At 35.9% G+C, this 23,541-nt stretch overlaps 1 protein-coding gene across 1 annotated transcript in view; it reads left to right on the plus strand.

Moving 5' to 3' along the window:
- Window positions 1-21,675, plus strand: part of LOC307171838 (uncharacterized protein) — a gene marked incomplete at both ends in the record, with an annotated part of 40,415 nt that extends 18,740 nt beyond the window's left edge. Inside the window, 2 exons of the mRNA XM_079893739.1 lie at window positions 19,945-20,106; window positions 21,627-21,675. Of these exons, the coding sequence (XP_079749865.1) occupies window positions 19,945-20,106; window positions 21,627-21,675 (211 nt within the window). The remainder of the gene's footprint in view (window positions 1-19,944; window positions 20,107-21,626) is intronic.
- Between the last annotated feature and the right edge of the window lie 1,866 nt (window positions 21,676-23,541).

The raw sequence follows: 23,541 nt of genomic DNA on the forward strand, positions 1-23,541 counted from the left end.
ATGTTAAACAAATACAATTTAACCACAAAGAAACAAGAAGTGTTTTGTAAAGTATTTACACTTGAAAACAGCCGCATCTCCATTTTCTGCCATTTTCGAATATAACGATGACAACTCCTCTCCCGTGGCATCATGGGATAGTAAGGTGGCCATCATATGCGCACTTCAGAATCTCGCCGGAAGTAGTAGGTCATCCGGGTACTTTTCGCCTACTGTTTTTCGAATTCTATGATTTCGGACATACTACTCTGCTCGCGTACTGTTTTTCGCATACTATATAGTAGGGAAGTATTCGATCGGGCGCATCTTAAATGTGCATAGGGTGCCCTCAGGCTGCTGGTATGGATTGAAAACACAGTACATCAGAGTATCCAGCGCTCATAATGATTACATCGACGCATTTGGGTATAAATTCAATAAATATTATTCCTGTCTATAGAAATCTATGATAATGAGAATCTATCAATATTTCTCCAAATCTGAACATTTTTGAGTTAAAAGCCCTGAGGGACGTTGTTTTGTCAAGAGTTGTCATGACGACAACACGGGAGTTTTTTTTCTGAATGGGAGCGACTGACGCTCATAATTCATATTAAAGGTATCGGCCCTGTAAGATATTTGTATTTGTAGTGATTCGTCAATTTAGCTCAAAGGAATTATTCATTAATTTATAGGGAATTCGAAAGAGTCACTTATTACAACCGAGCAAATGACTCGTTCGCGGTTCATTTGAACTGGCTGTAACTATCAACTCTGCAACGGATATAAATATCCGAACTATAGTGAAACACTATATAGTTAGCAAGGTAACTTAGATCAGAAGTTTAAGACATTAAATTCGTAAGCACATAACACAAGTAATACTTCTCTTTAAAATACAAACAAGACTTTATTGATTATTCTAACACATAAAACTAATATCTAACACAAACACACGCACACACATTCATACGAGTTGCAGAAAGAAAGAGAGTGAGGAAAGATTAAGTTTTAAGAGTGAGTTTAAGAGTGAGATGATGAAATCCCAAGTTTCAATATGCACTTATAAGACATGACCTGGAACGAACCATCAAGCATTAATTTAACCCTTCTATCGTTTCTTAGACAGGTTATTACATTTATATCAATACACCAGTTCAGCTTAAAAGTCTGGAGGCAGTACTTGCTTGTCTTTGCTTTGGGGATTCCCTTTGTCTGCGTAACAGGGGTTTCCAGAGTTCGTTGGCTGGTCTCCTCGTGCCTGGGTCTGGGGCGGCCAATCACGTGGTGTGCTGGCGGTTGGATTGAGAGTCTTTGTCTTTGTCTGAAGCTGGTTTTGTCGAAATATGAAATATGCATTCATTCATGCATTAATATCTCATGAATCATCAGGAACTAACACAAGTTCAACGTTTTTCATTCATGACTTCATGGATGAACAACACCTTAATTAAAACATTAACTAAGATGAGTACATCATCATGAATTATGATTTATTACGCATGATCATGATGTTTTCTTTGTTCACACAAAAAATTGGTCTTTACCACCCATTGTGGATAAAGCTATGGTTATGGTACATGAATCATCATGAATTCATGTATAAAAAAGTATTAATTCATGAATGCAAGACTACTCTTCGAATTATAAAGGAATGTACAAAAATAAAGGTACATTCAGGTAAATGGACAGACCCCAAAATTGGCCAATCACAGCACATAACATTCGAATTCTGTTGGCGTTCAAATACAGTAGTCATCATTAACTAAGCATTATTTATCTATGACTTCATCATGTTTGTGGCCCCTCAACTAAAGTGGTGACTTGGTGCTTTGAAACATTGATGAACAATGTGGCATAACTGTGAAATGACATGAATATGAACATGAAAGTTCAAGCCTTTGCAAACAATGTACTGTGGACACAAATGGACTTTGATCTTAACTTTACTGCTTTATTCTTAAACGGTAAAAACCATAAAGCTGTTTTAAAAAAAAATGTTTCACAAACAGCTTGATCTCTTTTGGGGTAAAGAGTCACCTTTTAATGTATAAAGCTACTGATGTGACTCCTCCATATCATGAAATTGTAAAACAGCTTTATGGTTTTGTAAAGAGTTTTCAGATATACAGGCACTTAAAATAAAGTTCATGGTGTATTGAATTCCTTCTCAGCTATTTCCAGCTGTTGATTTAACTGGTTTATACCGTTTGGTTTCAGAATAAAGCAGTAACATAACATTATTACGATTTACAGCTAAAAAATGTACGTTAAACTATTTACGAATATTTCATATTATAAAGATATCTGTATAATTTCCCTTTTACCATTTTATAGATTATAAATGTAAGATCCCTTAGCTGCTAACCCTACTCCCACACTTAAACATACCCATTTTATAGACAATATTAAAAGGAAAAAACGTAATGGACAGATATGTGTAGGGAAATGGCAGTTTTATTAACAATATAGCATTAAAAGATAGTTTGAGCCACTAATCCTACCCCTACCACTAAACCTAACAATTTCTTAAAACTACGTAGGCAATTATGAATTAAAACAACAGACAGACAATCACAATCATTTATTTATTGTGTAACGGTGGCACGCCCTTGAAAAGGATTTTTAAATTCTACATGAAATAATTCGGGCGCCAGGTAGAATTGAATCCACCAAAATAATTCAATGTAATATTTTACCCCAGAATAGTTAAACCACCAATTACACACTATTAGATTACATAATGAAATTCGTTCACCCACACAAAAAAAAAACACCCAATAGATTCAATAACAAATCAAATTGTAATATTCAAATATCAAAACAGAAAAGACAAAGTTTCACACGGTGAATCAATGCAAATACACGAATCAAACACACAAAACAGAAGTCTTTTGATGCAGTGCGTTGTAGGAGATTATTAGTTCAAAAGGGAGTTCGTTAATTACTCAAAAAGAAAGAAAAACAACCGTTCCAAAACAACAGTTTCTCCCGAAAAAAAAGGACACAAAAACAAATAACCAAAACACGCTTTTGCAGTGAGTCTACGTGTGTGAGGTAGGTGAGGTACGTGTGGAGTGTGTGTGTGTGTGTGTGTGTTTGTGTGTGTGTAAATGGCTCTGCGCTTGAGAGCTTGAGTTTATCGTCAGAGAAGTGCTTGTTTTTAGTGAGTACTTGCAGTGAGTCGGTCGGCAGTCTAGGAATCACCAGGGAGAGGAGAGGAGATCCAAGACGAATAATCCCTCTTTGTCCACTGAACTTGAACACACATCGAGGTAAAACACCCACGGGTGAATCCAGCAACACTTTGCAGGCGGCTTCGGTAACGCAGGAACGAACGCTCAATCAGCACACAGTCTCGGAAGTGAACCGGCAATTTTTCGTGCCAGGCAACACGCTGTACTCGCCAACAAAACAAGCGCTCTGTAGTCTCTGCTAGAAAGTTCCAAAAGCCAGCCAGGCGCTGGTAATCCAGTGTGATTCAAATCTGCCCGCGACTAGAATCTGCAGTCTCTTTTCGCACACTCAATGCAATTCGACTCTCCCCCTGCTCCTTCCACTTCCGCTTTTATTCGTTTATTTCCTCTGAAGATCCTCCAAACCTCTCTCCTGATTGGTAGACTTGTAGTCAAGACCGCCTAAACCGAGACCAAGACACTACCAAGACCAGAGGGTATCGAGACCAAGACAAGACCAAGACCAAGACCAAGACAGAATAAGTCAAGACCAAGACCAAGTCGAGACCGAAAAAAAAAAAAAAAAAAAAGACTAGTGTTGAAGCTAAGCTATAACTTGTATGAATTCAAGAACAGCAGCATAGGGTTCAGCCGCAGTTGGCAGAACAATACAGAGACAGACCATGTCATGTGTGTGACTGTGAGCTCACTGTAAATGTTTTTGCAGACTGGGTGAGATCAAATATGTGAGCAATTATTGCATGACGGCTTTTACTGCACTATTAGAGGATTGAGACTCCCTTAACTTTTGTGTATGTTGAGGACTGACATGACTGGTACTGACTGGTTCATCTGACAAAACATCAAACACCTCCAACACCATCTTGCTCCTCCAACAAGTGTCTAAAGAATGAGAAATATTTAACCAATTGAAATTATACTTAATGTGTAGATTAAATCGTAACAGCAAATTAAAGATGCACAATTATAAACTTGGATTAGGCCTAATGTTTAGTCAACACAACATAGATATGCAGATGATATTTAAAAGACCATTTATTTAGTCTAACACCATCTTAAATACAATACTGTATTCAAACAACACACACACACACACACACATATATCAAAGACACAAATTCATCTAAGCAAATGCCTGTCTATCTCTGCCGATTTCGGAGTCTCAGACTCCAAATTAATCCATTCTGCAACTTTTAAATACATAATTAATTTTTTAAAAACGAAATTATAGGCTTAAGTGCAGGATCCGAAAGTTGGTCGTTTTGTCGCTATGGTTACACACACAACACACACACACCGTTTGGCGGTGCGCTCAAAGTCATCTGTCAGTTGTGCAGTTACCCAAAATCTCCTGAATGAAGATAAAACCCATCATGTCACTGATATGTGTTTTTTAAACCAAGTGATCAAAGTGTTTGTTGCCGCTGCGATCAGTGGCGCGGATACAGTGTTTTCTCGTGTGGCTCGCGCACACACCGCACCGTCATCAATCCGGCGCGCGCTTCAATTCGTTCCGTTGCGGATAATAATGTTGCATTATCGAACGTTGTGTCGTCGTGGATATTGTAGTATTGTATTTCTAAATCCCCCGACCACTATGTCGGTCTGAGACAGCGAGACCTAGACAAGACCGAGAGGTCCGAGACCAAGACAAGACCAAGACCAAAGACCGTCAAGGCCGTGACAAGACCGAGACCACGTAAAAGTGGTCTCGAGACCGGTCTCGAGACCAAGACCGGTCTCGAGACATACATCACTACTGATTGGCTCTTGCATTTTTATACAATTAAGCTGTGCGGTTCATCTCAAATCCGTCACAATTGAGAAAATGTCAAAACCGGTACCAAAAGTCGTTCACATGACGATGTGTCCTCTCTGGCAGTAACGTTATATAATAGTTTTATATGAGGTAACGTTACAGAGCAGAATTTAAGTTATTAATCCATGAAAATGTTGATTCGGTTTCGGTTCGCTGTTCGCTTCGCTCTGTGAAGGCGCACGCGCTTCTCCATTTCAAATGTAGTACACAACTTAAACACGGCATGTCACAATCTGCGACGAAGCATGCGAGAGCCAATGAGCGTTTGATATCACTGCCGTAAAACATGTCGTAACGCTTCGAGCACAATTTTTCAATTTGAATTCATCACGAGCGCGGGATTTGACGTTGACGGTCTCCGCTGAGAATGAGAAATGGAGATGAAGATCACTGGATAAATTGCATTTGGATCTTGCAAACAATGTATGGATTCTAAAGATTTAGATGACATTAAGCTAATACAATTTATTTCTTTTGTAAATGTATGTTGTGTTTTAGTCTATTATGAGTAACGTTATAGGAGAAAACGCCTTTTGTGTCTCACGGTAAATAAACCAAATATTACAAAATGGTTAAACGATTAAAGGAGGTATTTTTATTATATCATATATGTATTATGTGTATTCTTGTTTAAAACCATGTAGGCTAATCCTCCGAAACGAGTTTGCAGCAGAAGGCACTAACAGAGCGAAATGTTATTTATGAGTAGCCTAACGTTATTATAACGTTAAAATGTATTAATAAATGCGACTGAAAATGTAATTGATAAGACAATTGAATGCAATAGAGTCAAAACATTAATGCCACAATTTTAATATGCATAAGTTAAATAGGAATATGCCCAAATTTGTACGTCGTTGTTTATTAGCCTACGTTTTTGTGCTGTCAATACGTAAATGTTATGTTTTAGTGCTGTAAATACGTCAGTATTATACGTTTCTGTTTATAAAACGTAAATAAATGTACATATGGTAGAACTACACTTTAAAAAATACACACGTAAAGTATTCTCATGAGATCACGTTGCAAGTTAAGATCAAAGTCCATTTGTGTCCACACAGTACATTGGCTTGAACTTTCATGTTCATATTCATGTCATTTCACAGTTATTCCACATTGTTCATCAGTGTTTCAAAGCACCAAGTCACCACTTTAGTTGAGGGGCCACACACACATGATGAAGTCATTGATAAATAATGCTTAGTTAATGATGACTACTGTATTTGAATGCCAACAGAATTCGTATGTTATGTGCTGTGATTGGCCAATTTTGGGGTCTGTCCATTTACCTGCAGGCTATGAAGAAGACATGAACATGCTGGATAACTCAGATCATAATTGAGAAAAAAAGTTCTCACATTAATTGATATACTGTTCTAGCCTGTATGCATGCATTAGAAGATAATGTGGATTTTTGTACATTCCTTTATAATTCGAAGAGTAGTCTTGCATGCATGAATTAATACTTTTTTATACATGAATTCATGATGATTCATGTACCATAACCATAGCTTTATCCACAATGGGTGGTAAAGACCAATTTTTTGTGAACAAAGAAAACATCATGATCATGCGTAATAAATCATAATTCATGATGATGTACTCATCTTAGTTAATGTTTTAATTAAGGTGTTGTTCATCCATGAAGTCATGAATGAAAAACGTTGAACTCGTGTTAGTTCCTGATGATTCATGAGATATTAATGCATGAATGAATGCATATTTCATGCATGAATTTATACATGAATTCATGATAATTCATGTACCCTTACCGTAAAGTGTTACCACTTTCATAAATGAATTAACCCCAATTTTGTGTCGAATGTTTAATTACGCATTAGAGAAGGGAGATCCTCCAAAGTCATGGGCTGAGGCAGTAATTACAGTTATCCATAAAGCCGGGAAAGATCCCACTCAGTGTTTAGCCTATAGGCCCATAAGCCTCCTTTGCCAGGATTTAAACATTTTAACCTCAATTTTAGCAGAGAGGATTCAAAAACATATCAGAAAATTAGTGAAACCAGACCAGACAGGATTTGTTAGTGGACGTCATGGTGCCGACAATGTTAGGAGAGCTCTGAACATACAGATGATTGCAGGAAAGAGACAGGTCCCTTCCATGTTACTTAGTTTAGACGCGGAGAAGGCGTTCGATAGACTGAATTGGACATATTTAAAACAAACACTGACACATATGGGCTTTCATGACAGATTTGTTGCATGGATACAAACATTTTATCATAATCCTAAATCAAGAGTTAGGGTGAACGCCCACTGTTCAGACTTTTTTTTATCTTGGGAGGGGAACAAGACAGGGAGATGCTATGTCCCCGGTTTTGTTTGCACTTAGCATTGAACCCTTGACCGAGAGCATAAGATGTAATCAGTATATACAAGGAATAACTGATTATGAGGGAAACAGTCACAAGATTGCCTTATAAGCAGATGACATTCTATTATTTGTTGAAAACCCAATTGCATCAATACCAGCTCTCCTTGATTGCCTTGAAGTATATGAATCCATTTCTGGATACAAAATCAATTCAACCAAATCAGAAGCACTTACAGATCTGGCCTTTAAAAACGCGCGTTTTCTCCCGCGGCATTCGGCAATTCGTCTCGTAGAGTCTCGCAGAATTCTGCAAGTGCTTCGGGGGGGCCTACTTAAAAAAATCCCTCAATGTGTTTCGCTTCACAGAATATCCACCAGGTGGCGCATAAAAAACAACTTTACATTAGATTTTTTATTTTACTTCACATTACGTCATGATTGTGAGAAAACATCCACAATAAAATATAAATTATAAATAGTAATAGACACAAATATTTACAGTAGGCTACTGTATTATACAGACATTTGAAAATATTTGTAAATGCAAAAGGTTCATTAAGACAAGAAGGGGTATTGGACAACGTTTACGAATTTTTATATGCTTTGTCATTGCTGTGGTTTCCAGGAGATGAGTGCATGCAGAATATTTAACATTGCTTTTATTAAAACAGCAAAGTGACGTTCTTGCCAGCGCATAACTTTTTTGTACAACTATTAAGATGATTGTGCATGCAATGCGCATTTATACTAAGCGCAACAGAGAATTTAGTGTGAGCATAATGCACGTGGCTCTGCCTGTAAAAACCCAGCAGTATTTTTTATATACACAAAATCATCCTAACATAATGCAAGGCTTAAATAATGCGACTTACCCAGATTCTTAATTCGTGCAGATATTTCTTGTGTGATTGTTCTTGGGCAGATATATCTTGTGAGGTAATGTCGCAGCACAACGCGTAGCATACGTTGGGCGCATCTGATTTGCCATTAAATTATTAATAAATATTTTAATTAAACTGTCTTAATGCATTAAGCATAAAGATTTTTCCACGTTAGTCTCAGAATGTCCGGGGTTGGCTTGAGGTCTTGCCGACAGTTTGTAAATATTCTAAATATTCATATTCACAAAATCCATATAAAGGGTGATCAACAGTTATGACTTCTAAAATAAAATAAAAATGACCAGATAAGAGGTATCTGATTGACAGTTTGACAGATGTTGTTTTAAAAAAATAATTACAACATTATGGGGAAGTGGTATTAAATATTCGGTAACACATAGCCTAATACAATTATTTTAATTATGCATTTTGTTCAGTTTTGCTTTTACAAAATGTTCCCTGTTTTTTATAATTAATTTAACCTGAGATGTGCGTTATATCGCTTTTGGATCATTCTTTGTGTTGTCGAATTTTGACACAGTTTCATTACTTGTTCATAATAATTTGATTCATAATTATGTCATTTTTTTCTAAAAGTAAAAAAAATAAAAGTTTTTCTAAAAGCAATATTCTAAAGAGATACAAAGACAGTGTACGTGTACCCACCAGATTTCGTCATGAGTCATTTTGTACCCACTACTTTTAACTTCCGTTGACCGTTTTGGTTATGAGGAGCAATATGAGAGAAAAAATTTTGTAATCATTGTCTGACACAAAAAAAAAAAAATATATATATATAATATTCATTTTATTTTAGTTTTCGTGTTCGCATTTATGAGGGAAAAAACAACGTGTCAGTTTACGGTTATGGACGTGAGCGCTCTAAAAGCGGCACAAAAAGACTGCTTTAAAACTTTCACAGAGACCTCAAACAGAACAGCTGCCTTTCTTTAAATTGAATTTCGTTTTGTATTAATTATGTCTTAATTTTAATCAATATTTCGTGAACCAATTGCCTAGATTTAAGAAGTAAATATAGCAGACAATCACGACATTGGAGGCCCCGGCGATATCTCATAAATGAACCGAAACTCAGCGTGTAATGAACATTCACATTTACAGTGTATTTAGACACATTTAGACGCATTCATAATCATTACTTTTACCGGTTCTTTGTGGCAAGCTTTATGCGTGCGGTCGTGCGATTGAGTGCGGCTATATTATAGTAAATGCTCATTACTTAAAACAAAGCATAAGCCTCTTCCTGGCATGCAATGGAATCTACAATGTCAGTTGGTTATATCAACATATGTCAAATTAAGTTACGCGATATCAACAAATTAAGCTATAAACATTAATTTGAAATAACTTAAAGCGTATGTATAGTAGATTTGCTTATAGCATTTAAACAAAGGAACTGCAAGGGATTAAAACCCCAACCACACGCTGGTGAAAACTGGAAAAACCGGTTTTCTTTTGATTCCCTGAGAGGAGATCGATTAGCATTGGGGGTTGAATCGGCAGACCTGGGGGGTGGGTGGTTGTACTTCCTTGACTCTGTGCAATTGTTAGCAGCTAAAACAAGCAGCTAAAACAAAGACTGTGCAATTAATTACATTTTGGAAATAACTTTCTTAATGTCGTTTTATTTAGCCTATACACTGCAAAACAATTTTTTTTTTTTTTTTTTTTTTTTTTTAATTTGTAAGTATTAAATATGTTTTACAAACAATTGGTTTACAAACTCTTGGAGGTTTGTGGTTACCATCATTCAGAAGAGTGGTGCTTGTGTTTAGACTTATGTTTTACGTGATTAAATCAGGAAGATTATATTGGTTTCTGTCCACGAAGACGCATTTAAGACTATTTAATCAGGAAATGGAGGCACCGGCGCGATATAACTTGCATTGCTCGTGAACTGAGCTCGTCTCATAAATGAACCGAAACTCAGAAATGTATCTAGAAAGCTTGAAATGTCCACTTTTAAACAAAACAATTCAAAACGAAAAGAAACAGACAACTCTCTTATGTAAGTGTGCATTTCTCTCTATAGGCACGTTCACAATATCTGCGAAGATGACGAGTCAGCATTGTCAACATCTTTGACTGACACATAAAACACTAGATTATTAGTAAACAATTAAAATGTCTCCTTGCTATACTTGACACATGATTACTTTTGCCAGTTCTTTGTGGCAAGCTTTATGCATCCGTTAACTATCGAATATCGTGACTCATATTTTGTACCAGACCATTTATGGTTGTTCATATTGTTCAACAAAGTTCTTGATAAAAAAAGAAAAGAAAAAAAGAAGCTACTGTGCCTAATATTATTGTTGTATAGCGCGCAAGGTTTATGCGCATGCTTTAAGTCTTCTACGTTTTTAGTATACTGTGGCAGAATTACAGTGCCTGGTCTGGTATGTATAGCCTACTAGGCTACATCGTTTTAAAATCGGTTTCAGTGGTTTCGTGTGTACGCAGATATTTCTTGAGACGACGCCATGTTTTTATGTTTTTATGCACTTTTACTCTTTTAGTTTTGTTGCAATTTCACCAAAAGCTTATAATTAGGAAATACACACAACACGCTAAACTTATATTCTCTATTATGTTAAAAATGTTGTAAAAAATACGTATTATTCTTATATAATAAGAATAACAGTAATGTACATTTATATTGCACTCGAAATGATTTAGATATGGAAAGAGGAATTCTTCTCAACTACCACCAATAAAGTTTTAAAATTCTTCTTTAGAAAATATTATATTTTGATGATTCTGCAAGTTCAGCAGACAGTGAGGTTCGGGTTTGTTCCGATCAGAGCTCGTGAGTGGAGAGCGCATTTCTGAATATTCCGCTCCGCTCGTTCATTCCGGTCGCTCGCTCAACACAGATGTCATGTTGCCTGGTTTGAAAATATGTGGAATAAGGGCTGCTTTCGACTAAAAGGTTTATTTTCTTTTTTTTTTCTAGTCGACTAGTATACTAGGCTAGTTGTTCATTTAAGTAATTCATGGACAAATCGCCCCTTTATATTAATTTAATTAGCCTACTTATATGGATCATGAGTGTTTACGTAATATAGCCGCACTGCGCACGACCGCACGCATAAAGCTTGCCACAAAGAACCGGTAAAAGTAATTATTGTGAATGCGTCTAAATGTGTCTAAATACACTGTAAATGTGAATGTTCATTACACGCTGAGTTTCGGTTCATTTATGAGATATCGCCGGGGCCTCCAATGTCGTGATTGTCTGCTATATTTACTTCTTAAATCCAGGCAAATGGTTCACGAAACACTGATTAAAATTAAGATATAATTAATACAAAACGAAATTCAATTTAAAGAAAGGCAGCTGTTCTGTTTGAGGTCTCTGTGAAAGTTTTAAAGCAGTCTTAGTGACGCTTTTAGAGCGCTCACGTCCATAACCGTAAACTGACACGTTGTTTTTTCCCCTCATAAATGCGAACACGAAAATTAAAATAAAATGAATATTATAATTTTTTTTTTTGTTGTGTCAGACAATGATTACAAAAAAATTTCTCTCATATTGCTCCTCATAACCACTGAAAACGGTCAACGGAAGTTAAAAGTAGTGGGTACAAAATGACTCATGACGAAATCTGGTGGCGTACACTGTCTTTGTATCTCTTTAGAATATTGCTTTTAGAAAATCTTTTAGTTTTTTTTTACTTTTAGAAAAAAATGACATAATTATGAATCAAATTATTATGAACATATAATGAAACTGTGTCAAAAATCGACAACACAAAGAATGATCAAAAGGCGATATAACGCACATCTCAGGTTAAATTAATTAAGCTCCTCATAACCACTGAAAACGGTCAATAGAACCCAAAGTCAAATTATTATGGACTGAAGTTAAAAGTGGTGGGTACAAAATGACTCATGACGAAATCTGGTGGGTGCATACCCACCGTCCCCACCGAAATCGACGCCTATAAGGGAAACATGATAATATAAAAAGTACTGTACAGTAATGCAGAAAAGCGCATTACAACCATGTTAAAACTATTTAAAACGTTAAGATGCAAAAATGAACTAAATGTAAAATTAGATAATGATAATGCGCAAATGATCTCGGTCTCTTCAAAGGTCTTCGCAAATTATTGTGTTATAAGACTCAGTTATCATACATCACATCTCTTCTTCTGTAAGTACACAGAAAAAAAAAATAAGACAAATGATGCGCGTTTGAGTCAGATTTTTATGAAGAATATGTGACTGTTTATGTAACTGGCAAAAGAAAACATTGTATTCGTCATACTTCGTCAACTCAGTATGGCCACATGAAACTCGACTGCCATCTACAGGTTTTATTATTTCCTGCGTCCAACATCTAATCCCCCTTCTGCACGATCCCGCAGAATTTCGGAAGTGCTCGCAGCATTCTTCTCTCTGAGACGCGCATTTTTAAAGGCCACATCTGTATGATCACTGGAGTCTGGCCCGTAGAACTAAACAATAGAACATCTTTTAGATGGTCTAAACAGGGATTCAAATATTTAGGAGTTACCGTTACACCTAGACTTCCACAGTTGTATCAGGCAAATTATAATAAACTAATCAATACCATTAAAAAGGATTTATTAAAGTGGGAAGTGTTGCCACTTTCGCTGTTTGGTAGGATTGAGACAATAAGAATGAATATTCTGCCTAGATTGCTCTTTTTATTTCAATCCCTCCCAGTATGGATTCCTGCAACTACATTTAATATGCTAGAAAAACTCGTATCAAAGTTCAAATGGCAGAATAAACGACCCAGAATAAAATTAAAAACATTGACTTTAGGAAAGGACAGAGGAGGGCTGCGTCTCCCTAATTTAAGATATTATTATTGGGCTGCCCAGCTAACATCGATAGTGGCATGGATTAACAACGATGTTGAAACAGGATGGGTTAGCATAGAACAGAGCTCTGTACCAAATGCCCCTTTATCAATACTAGCCTTTATGACACCTCAATCCCAGAAAAAGATGAAAATAACAAATATATGGGTTAAGCAAACTCTGAGAGTGTGGACAACAGTTCAGAAGAAACTGAAAGGAGTGGCAACCATATCAAGGGCTATGTCCATAGCAGATAACCCTGAGTTTCTACCCTCTAGGTGGGATGCTATTTTTAAAAGATGGACTGAGAAGGGTCTTACCATGATTGATCAGCTTTTTGACGGAAGTACATTGCACTCTTTCTCTGATCTTAAAGAAAAGTTTGTTATCATCAAATGATTTTTTCAGATACCTATAAATAAGAAACTATATTACAAATCATAAGGAAAGGGAAATAATTAAGAAAGCCCCGACTAATGTTGAACAGTATTTCATTACTATAATCAAACAACACCCATTACATAAGAAGCACATGTCGCGCATATACAGCAGACTACTGCTTGATTCAACAGATAATACGTTCCATATAAAGACAGTGGGAGTTTGAAATGAATGATCATATAGAGGATGAGACGTGGGTAAACATATGCACAGGATGTCATAAGGGCATCAACAGTCATAACTGGAAAGAGTTTGACTGGAAAACAAAAATCAGGTTTTTTAGAGCACCACAGGTGATATCAAAATTTGTGGATAATCCAGAAGCAGATAAATGTTGGAGGGAGTGTGGGAAGGTAGGAGACCACACACACATATTTTGGGAATGTCCAAAATTATTTACATTTTGGCAAGGGGTTAAGGATGAGATTATGAAAATGATGCATGTAGATCTGCCTTTTACTCCCCTGTATTTTTTGCTTGAAGGAATACCCCAAGATTTTTGTAGTCAAGACCAGAGATATATTCTGATATAAGAGAAAAACTTATATCTATATATAGAATGGAACATATGACTGCCCAACTCCAACTGAAAATGGACACTTTCATACAAAGGTGGACACCTATTAGTATATATATTGAGGCATTTAGGGGGAATTGAACTGATTGTGTGAAACTTTTAATTATTCCCTGTTGTATAAAAAAAATATATATATTTTTTTTTTCTTTCTTTTTTTTCTTCTTCTTTCTTTTCTTTCATTCTACTATTGTATAGTGCTTTATGTATTTTATTTTTATTTTTATTTGGGCCACCGTGGTTGTCAAGGAATGTTTAGTTTGTTGTTGTAACTTGTTAAAATTTATAAAAAATAAAGTTAAAATATATATATATACACACACACACACACACACACACACACACACACATATATATATATATATATATATATATATACTTTTTAACCACAAATGCCCGTCTTGTACCATCTCTGAGATGTGCCACGTATCACGTCATCACGTTGGAAAGGTCACACGTCACGTCATCAAAAAATGTGTTTTGGGGTTTCATGACCCTTTAAAAATGAAATGAAATGAATGTGTAAACATGAATACATCAACAATTTCAACCTTTGTATTGTTACAATGTTGGTAGTATATTTAAATGAACAATGTGTAGTCTTTCTCCATGTTACCTTTACCTTGATATCCCTGTTTATTTGTCAGCAAAAGTCTTCTGGATGAAGATGAACACGTTAGTTGATCATCATAGATCTGAGTCATTTTCTCTTTCTGTCTTCAGTCTGAGTTATTGCAGTATTACAGAGGAACAGAGTCTCATCCTGACTCCAGCTCTGAAATCAAACCCGTCACACCTGAGAGAGCTGGACCTGAGCGGGAATAAACTAGGAGACTCTGGAGTGAAGCACTTATGTGCCGTACTGAAGGATTCACACTGTAAACTGGAGAGACTGAGGTCAGTCACATTCACATACAAGAATCAAAATGCTTAAAATCACTTCAACAGTTTAAACTAAAACACTTTAACACTGTATTTATGCAAACTGAGTATTTTGTTATCTGGTGTGATCTCAAGCATTAGCCTACTATTCCTGCCAAACTTCCATAGTTGCAGTTAGTGTTACTACAGTAAATCCATGGTGAATAATGCTGATCTGTGGACACTGGATAGTTCATTCATGGCACAATGTTTCTTCCTGGCTTCCACGCGCTGTTTGATCCGTTAATAACAGAGAAATGTGAGTGTTTATAAAGATATGCAAGAAAAATGGTCCAACGAACCGTTCGGTTTGAAAATGCGTACCGAACACCGAACCGAATCCGCGCTAAAATATCAAGGTGAAAGTCATCATAGCTTGCATAGACCCAGCTCCCAACCCAACTTTGAGAATAGATTAACGGCGATATTTTTTTTAGCGTCCGATAATTGTCTCACGTTAACGCAGCACGTTAACACCGATAACGGCCCACCACTAATATATATATATATATCAATGCTAATTCAATAGACCACATAAAATATATAAAATAAAGATATGCAACAGGCACGTTTAAACGACAAACAATAAAATCAGAGCCAGTATTCTGTTGCGTTCATGGTTCCAGTGGCAGTAATGCATTCACGGCTTTTCAAAATGTCACAGAGCATTTTGAGATTGTTTTGAATGAAATGTTGAAGTTTATAATTAAGTGTTTTGGCACACCACGACGAGTGGCAAACTCTTTGTTTTGTTTTGCAAACTCAGATAGCCTGTGGGGGTTTGGTGAAGGCAGTTGCTTTATCGTGGGGGTGCAGGACAAGAGGTGTTAATGTTCCGTCTTTCATATGGAGAGTGTCGGATAGCCAGCCTGATGAGCAGGCAAAGGCTAAATTCTTTTAAGAATAAATCTCAAAATCTCCAAAAGTCCATATGTAGGCCCTATATCTTATTAAATTATAAATATTGTAGTTTTATTGATTGTATTTAAAGGTTTTCCACACACAATTTCAATTTAGCAGATACAGAGCTCTTTAATTCGCGATCAACCTCGTTTTATTGTAGCCTAAGGTAAATTCAGCAAGGCATGCTGTATCTTTGAAGCAACAAAGGCTGTTTGTTACAGTTTTTTCTTTCGTGATTTGTGTGGATGACACGCAGTGGCATATACAGTATTATCAGCTGTATGGTGTTTTTACCCAGAAGTGTTTTTTCGAGAAAGACCCGGCACGCGCAGTGGGAGACAAAAGAAACTTACTAAAAAAAGATCCAGCGAGAGAGAGAGGCAAAGAAAAATGCCTGTTAAATAAACTATACCTTGAAATGTGCGATGGGTTTTCAAACTTAATTCATTTTATTTTTATTTTGCATTTTCATTGTTTATTTTTTAATTGAAAGCAATAGGGGAGCGCGGGGCACAACCTAACGCTGGGCTAGTTGTAACACGCTTGTTTTAAATACTTCCACACATGCTTGGATGACAAAACTTTGTGTATTTACTAGTTGCCATATCAACACTATATAGAGAAAAAAAAAATCCGCCAATTTTTTTTTTTTTTGGAAGATATCCATAGACATTTATTAAACCATAGCAAAAGTAAATTACTTACTTATTTTAAATAAACACAAAAAATACAGATGAAAAATTAACTTAAGACAAATCTGATATTATTTTAATCTCCAAGATGTTATTTAACAGTTGAGATAGTTAGTTAATACTTTGCTAACTAGCAGAAGACACTAGCAGGGTTTAAATCCCAGATGAGCAGGCGGGGGCATGTTGTAACACTGCGTTACAATGTGCCCCTATTAGAAATATGCTATTATATTCTATACTTTTATTTATTCTATTGAGAAAACGTGAGAAAAAGGTAAATAAAGACTGAGAGTCAATATTCAGAAATTACTAATTATTTATTTGTTTTGAACTATGTTGTATAGCTGTGTTTTCCTGTGTTCGTAGTCAAAACTCAAAAATGAGTTTATATTTAATTATTAAAAATTGCCATTATTTTATATAAAAAAAGTTTTTTAATTGTATTTTATGTAGAAAATATTTTTTTTTTTTTTTTTTTTTTTTTTTTTTATTAGATCAGATAACATATTAAGCTGTCATATGTTATGTTACAATGTACCCCACCTATGGGGCATGTTGTCACATTTCACTTCCATTCTTTCGGGGTATATCAAGAAAAAAGTATATACTGTATTAATAAAACAAAAACACATAATTGTACTAGACATGTGGGAAATTAATGTGGGACTGACAGACTGACAGTCTTCCTTCATCAGATGTGTCGTCTTTGCAGAGGCTCAACTGGAATGTAGCAAATTTATGTTGTAATGTACAATTGATAATTAAACAAGATGCTTGACTTTAATAAACAGATACATATTTAAGCATCAAGAACGGAAAAACATAAACACTGTCGGCAACACTGAGATTCGATCTCAGATCGCTTGAAGCTCCGCGAGGCTCATGTTATTGCATTGACCACAGAGCTATCGTCTGAATACTGTTAATCTAATGTCTTATGCTCTTACAAAGCCTCATTGATGTGGCTTAATATTTTTCTATTACAATGTTTTATGTTGATTTTTTTTTCATTATTCAATTTAATTTCAGTATTGTGATTATGAATTCGTTCAATTTTTCATTTGAATTGATTTGCTACCAGCTTTCAATCGCTCTCAATGAGCCGCGGCGCGGCGGCAGATTACGCAATAGAGAGAATAAACTGACACTTTGCAAAGTCTGTGATTGTAGCGCCTCTTAGCGGTAAGAGACTGCAAATACACACACGCAATTTACTCCGCTCCTCGCTCCCTCCCCACTCCGCCCTTAATACGTCTCGCTCCGTTTTCGCTCCACGGTAAATTTTTCTTCTTTTTTTTTTTTAAATAACACCAACCTCTGATCAGAAGATGCATGTACTGTAAAACGAATACGCAGTACTAAGAGAAGAACATCCACATACTTTATTGGAATTTTGAACAGCCCCAAACCAATAAATTAGGCTATCCTTTAGCTCACTTTAAAACAAAGCAAAATAGGAATCACAAGGAATCTTTTGACGTTGTAATCACCTCCCCGCACTCGCGTTCTCCTTTGTCATCACTACCTTTTACAATATATTTATATTTTTTTATAAATTAGGCTATCCTTTACTGTTGGGGATACAGATCAGGAACAACAACGTCCAACGCACAGAAAAATCATGAAGCAAAGAGGACACGGAGATCGACAGAAAACGCAAAAGTAATAACTTTTATTCTGCGTTTAGATGACCGTTATGGGAGGGAAATCTGCGTGCATATGGTGACGCAAAAGTGTGTGAAATTCAATGTAGTATGCACTCAGCGGCAAGGTGGCAATGTGAAGCACTGATCGGTGCCTTCACTGTCTAGCAGACTTTTGCTTTTACCGTCTAGACGGAAACAGGACGGTGGAGCGTTTTTAAGATTTCCACTCTGGAGGGTAGTTTAACTTTTTTTGCGTTTTTAAGCCCCAAAAACGCCGTCGCCGTCTAAACGAAAGGTACATCTGATAAAATATTTTTACGTTTTCACCCACGAGCATTCTCGTGTAAACAGGCAGGGCCTTATAAAATATAAGTTATTTTATATAAAATAACTTATAAAATCGTCCATCATATAATGGAGTTGCACAGGTAGAAATTGCGAGGGGGTCGGTAAAAATATCATTAAAAGCATGTGTAAAATTAATTACATGATATATACTTTATATAAATGTTTGTGAAAGTACTAGTGAAACAATACAAATGCAAAATATGATTAGAAACATTTTGAGTCCCCCTCCGTTGCCTCACAGTGGTTTGGTCCTGAGCGATAGTGGAGCGTTTTTGGAGCGAGATAAAATCACAACGCTCCGACATTAAAAAAATCCGCTCCTCGCTCCTGGCAAAATCACACAACTCCGCTCCTTGCTCCGCACCCACTCCGCACCGCTCACATATACTCTGGTAAACACCAAGAATCAACAAAAATAAACGATAAACAACATAGTAACAATGAAGAAAAAAAAAAACACATTTACTAATAGCTGTGAGTGACGGTCCAAGAACTAATGCCCAGTCATTTGCAGCAAAAAAACGTGGGACACTAAGTTTACATATATACACACATATATATATATACACACACACATATATATATATATATATATATATTGTAACCACAAATGCCCGTCTTGTACCATCTCTGAGATGTGCCACGTATTACGTCATCACGTTGGAAAGGTCACGCGTCACGTCATCAAAAAGTGTGTTTTGGGGGTTTCATGACCCTTTAAAAATGAAATGAAATTAATGTGTAAACATGAATACATCAACAATTTCAACCTTTGTATTGTTACAATGTTGGTAGTATATTTAAATGAACAATGTGTAGTCTTTCTCCATGTTACCTTTACCTTGATATCCCTGTTTATTTGTCAGCAAAAGTCTGCTGGATGAAGATGAACACGTTAGTTGATCATCATAGATCATCATAGTCATTTTCTCTTTCTGTCTTCAGTCTGTGGAACTGCAGTATTACAGAGAAACAGAGTCTCATCCTGACTTCAGCTCTGAAATCAAACCCGTCACACCTGAGAGAGCTGGACCTGAGCTGGAATAAACTAGGAGACTCTGGAGTGAAAAACCTCAGTGATCTACTGATGAACCCACAACTCAAGCTGGAGAAACTAGAGTTAGTATCATTAAACTGTACAGCAATTACAGTGTGACTGAAGTTTATTTATTTGAAGACAGCAGGGCTTATGTTTCATTGTTTATAGCAGTGCACTTTCTGGGTTTTTTAAACTAAAACACTTTATTCTCAATATCTCACAGTGAGTCTGAGTTCACATTATATTTGTGTAAAATTCTTCACATTCATGATTTGTTTGTAAGATAATCTCTCTTCCTCTGTTTGTGTCTTTCTAGACTATATTGCTGTGGCATTACAGATGTTTCTTCTCTAACTCAGTCTTTGACTAACTCAAAAGCACTGCAGTTTCTAAAAGAGCTTGATCTGAGTTTCAATAAGATAGGAGACTCACAGCAGCGGCTCAGAGACGAGCTACGAGACTCAAACTGTGTCCTGAGGTGAGGAAACATCACTGAGATATTAAAGAGATCTTCATTTACCTCTGATATGTGAACAAACCTTTCAAACATTCGTGAAAGGAAATTATCATTAAGCTTTATTGCAACACAGGGTTTGTGTGAGAACAAAATGTGAAGTTATTGAAATGTTTAACACAAAGGAGGAAAGAGAACAAAAGCTCACTGTCACAGCTTTATCCATTGTCGTAGAAATTTTAAACTGTATATTAAACTAACCATGTTTCTAACATCTAACCTTATTTAACATCTAACATCTGAACAGGATGTACTATACGAAACCAATGGAAAACTTGTGTCTTTGAGTGTGTGCATATGTGTGTAAAAATAACATAGTTTGGGAAATGAAACTAGACAGTCTGTTAGAATCTTGTGATTAACAAATGAAGTCATCATTAAAACAAAGTTTGCTTTACCTAGTAACAGAGGGGTTTGCATATGAAGAACCTATCAAATAATGGGAAAATTATGTAATGCAGCCTGACATTTATGCCATACCTCGATTCTATAAAAACTGTTGTATCTGTGTTTTACGGTGGGATTTCTCAATGGAATTTGTCTGAGATCCTCCGGCCTTGATTCTCCTTGGGAGAGTTTCTCTGAGAACTGCTCGAAGACTCTCCCGGCCGTTATTAAAGCATTTAAAGGACATTTGCTGAAAGTCTGTCTGTTAATTTCTGCTTAAACTGGTCAGTTTAGGGAAGCAAGTTAGTTAGAAACTCGGCCAGTTGTCGACAGAAGACGCAAAGAGCTGGAGTATAAAGGTTATTAAGTGTCGATTGTAGACGCTACAGTTTTATTTATTAAGTGTCGATTTGTAGACGCTAGAAAAATCCACTACAACATCAACACCTGCTTTATTAACAGTAGAAGTGAATCATTTCAGTGTGAAAACAGACTTGGTCAGACTGTAGGAAAACGCTGCACTCCTGCTAAAATCAGTGCAGTTCCAGCTTCAGCTCACAGCGTCCAGCTCACATGAGGAATGTCTCTGTCTCTAGTGTGTTTTACTGTGACAAGCAACACGTCACACTACTTTACACTTACTTTACTCTCAGTTATTTACTAAGAGCCTACAAACATGTTTAAACTAGAGGACAAACGGCTTTAACTAAAGGTTTGTGTTTGAACTCAAAATAACATTTGTATTTGCTCCCTGTGGTTTATTCCATACGCCGTACACTCATTAGTTTCTCCTTTACAGAGACTCAATAGGAGTCGCACAGACACACACACACACACACACACACACACACACACACACACACACACACACACACACACACACACACACACACACATATGATTCATGCTTTACATATATTATATTTAAAAACACAAATATCTATCCAAGATCATGTATTGTCAGTAATTAATCTGATTACAGGAATTCAATTTAACTTATTTTTACCAAAATAAAAAAACAACAGTAATTGAAATATAATAATTTGCACTTTGTTCCACTGAACACTGATTGCTTTCTCTTCTGTTCCACTTTACAGAGTAGATGAAGGTCGATCACCAAACTCTGATAAATGTGTTGTATCGTAGTGTGAAATGATCATGACAGGAGCAGAAACCATCAGCTGATCCACAGAAGAGTCTCACTACTGTCTATGAGGAGAAATACGTGTGTAAATGTGTTTCATAAAGGTGGAAGAGACTCAGACTTCACAATTAAATAAAGCAGCGTGTGTGTTAGCATGCGTATTATTAGAAACGTGATATTGAATGATCAATGTTGGTTTAGTATGAATAATAATTATTTATAATAATTAATATAATAATTCATTATTATAAATATCTATTTAGTTTTGTGTGAAATCCAAGTTGTGGAATTGGGAATGTATTGTTGATTCTGATTTGTATATTTCATTGATATTTTATGTGAAGTTGTACATGTCTTATACAAAAAAATATTATTTATAGATTTTTTTTGTAAAATCTATGTTTTGGAATACATTTGTGACTCTGATCAAGTGCCCATTTATTTTTTTATTTTGTGATTGTAGTTTAACCAATACATTTAGGGTTGATTTAAGTTCTTATATTTTAACCCTATAATGTTACCCACAGTTTTATCCTTAAAGATATTATTTTTTATTATAAAAACCCAAAATCGTCATCTCTTGAATATGTTGTTAATTTCTTTATTTTATATGCAAAATGTTTCACCCACAAAAGTGGCTTAAATCTCAACATGTTTAACTCGTTTCATCCCTCAGGTTTATAAATAATAAACTTTTTTTTTTTTTTTTTTATGTATTATGATCAATTATTCAAATATATTTAACCTTGTAATTGTGCTTTTCCCCCTGTGTATATAATCTCATACAATGATAAACGCAAACCCATGATATTTATGTTTTCTTATTTTGTTTTGTTTATTGTCATTATGATTGTTCATTGTTAAAGAACTGGAATCTTTCCCTGATCTTGTATGTAACTATAAGTTATGAGTGACAGGTGCACTAACACTTCATAACATCAGTAACTCGCCAGCCTAGAGCAGTTCTCCTCAGCGTGTGTAATGTGTGTAATGTCTGCACAGAGGAGACGGGCGGCTGATCCAAGATCTCGCCTTTGGAGAAAACTGGTGATTTTATACTCCAAAAATGTAAATATCCCTCCTTAAAAATAAAGATTACCCCAGAAAGAATTGCATTGCTATAGCCCACCCCAACACTAACACACAATTATAATGATAAATGCTGACCAATACTTAATTATATTACTTTTTTAACTGAAAATTATATATTTCAGTAAAAGAAACAAATGGCATTTGTTTTGTCATATGATATAGATATGCATGAATACACACTAAATAAATGCAGTGAACACATCTCAGTTTTCAGTCTAGCAATGAATCAATGCATATATAAATGAAATAATTATATTTTATTTACTGACAGTAAGAAACATGAATAAATGAGTAAAAGTGACCATCACAATAAACAAATGCATGTACAAGTCAACAACACACCAAACAAAGCTTTATTCAAACTTATTGTTCTAGCAATCACATATGTCCAGGCGGTGAACCCCACATCTCACTGCCATCTCAACACAGCGGTTCTCATTCTGTGTGTTTATTCTGATGAATCAGCTGACCACCGTTCCCACCTTCACCTGTCTCTGCCGTCCATCATGTCCCTCATCGCTGCAGTCAGACTCAACAACACACACTCCTGTGAGACTCAACAACACACACTCCTGTGAGAGAAGCATAGTAGAGCGAGTCTTTAACACGCTGAACACACACTGATGCTTTATAGAGTCTGAACTGAACCTGTGAGACTCAACAACACACACTCCTGTGAGTGAAGCATAGTAGAGCGAGTCTTTAACATGAACACACACTGATGCTTTATAGAGTCTTCTGTGTCAGGTACTACAGACTGTATAGGTCATTTTATG

The sequence above is a fragment of the Squalius cephalus genome, assembly GCF_949319135.1.
Source record: "Squalius cephalus genome assembly, chromosome: 1".
In the NCBI taxonomy this organism is placed as follows: Eukaryota; Metazoa; Chordata; class Actinopteri; order Cypriniformes; family Leuciscidae; genus Squalius; species Squalius cephalus.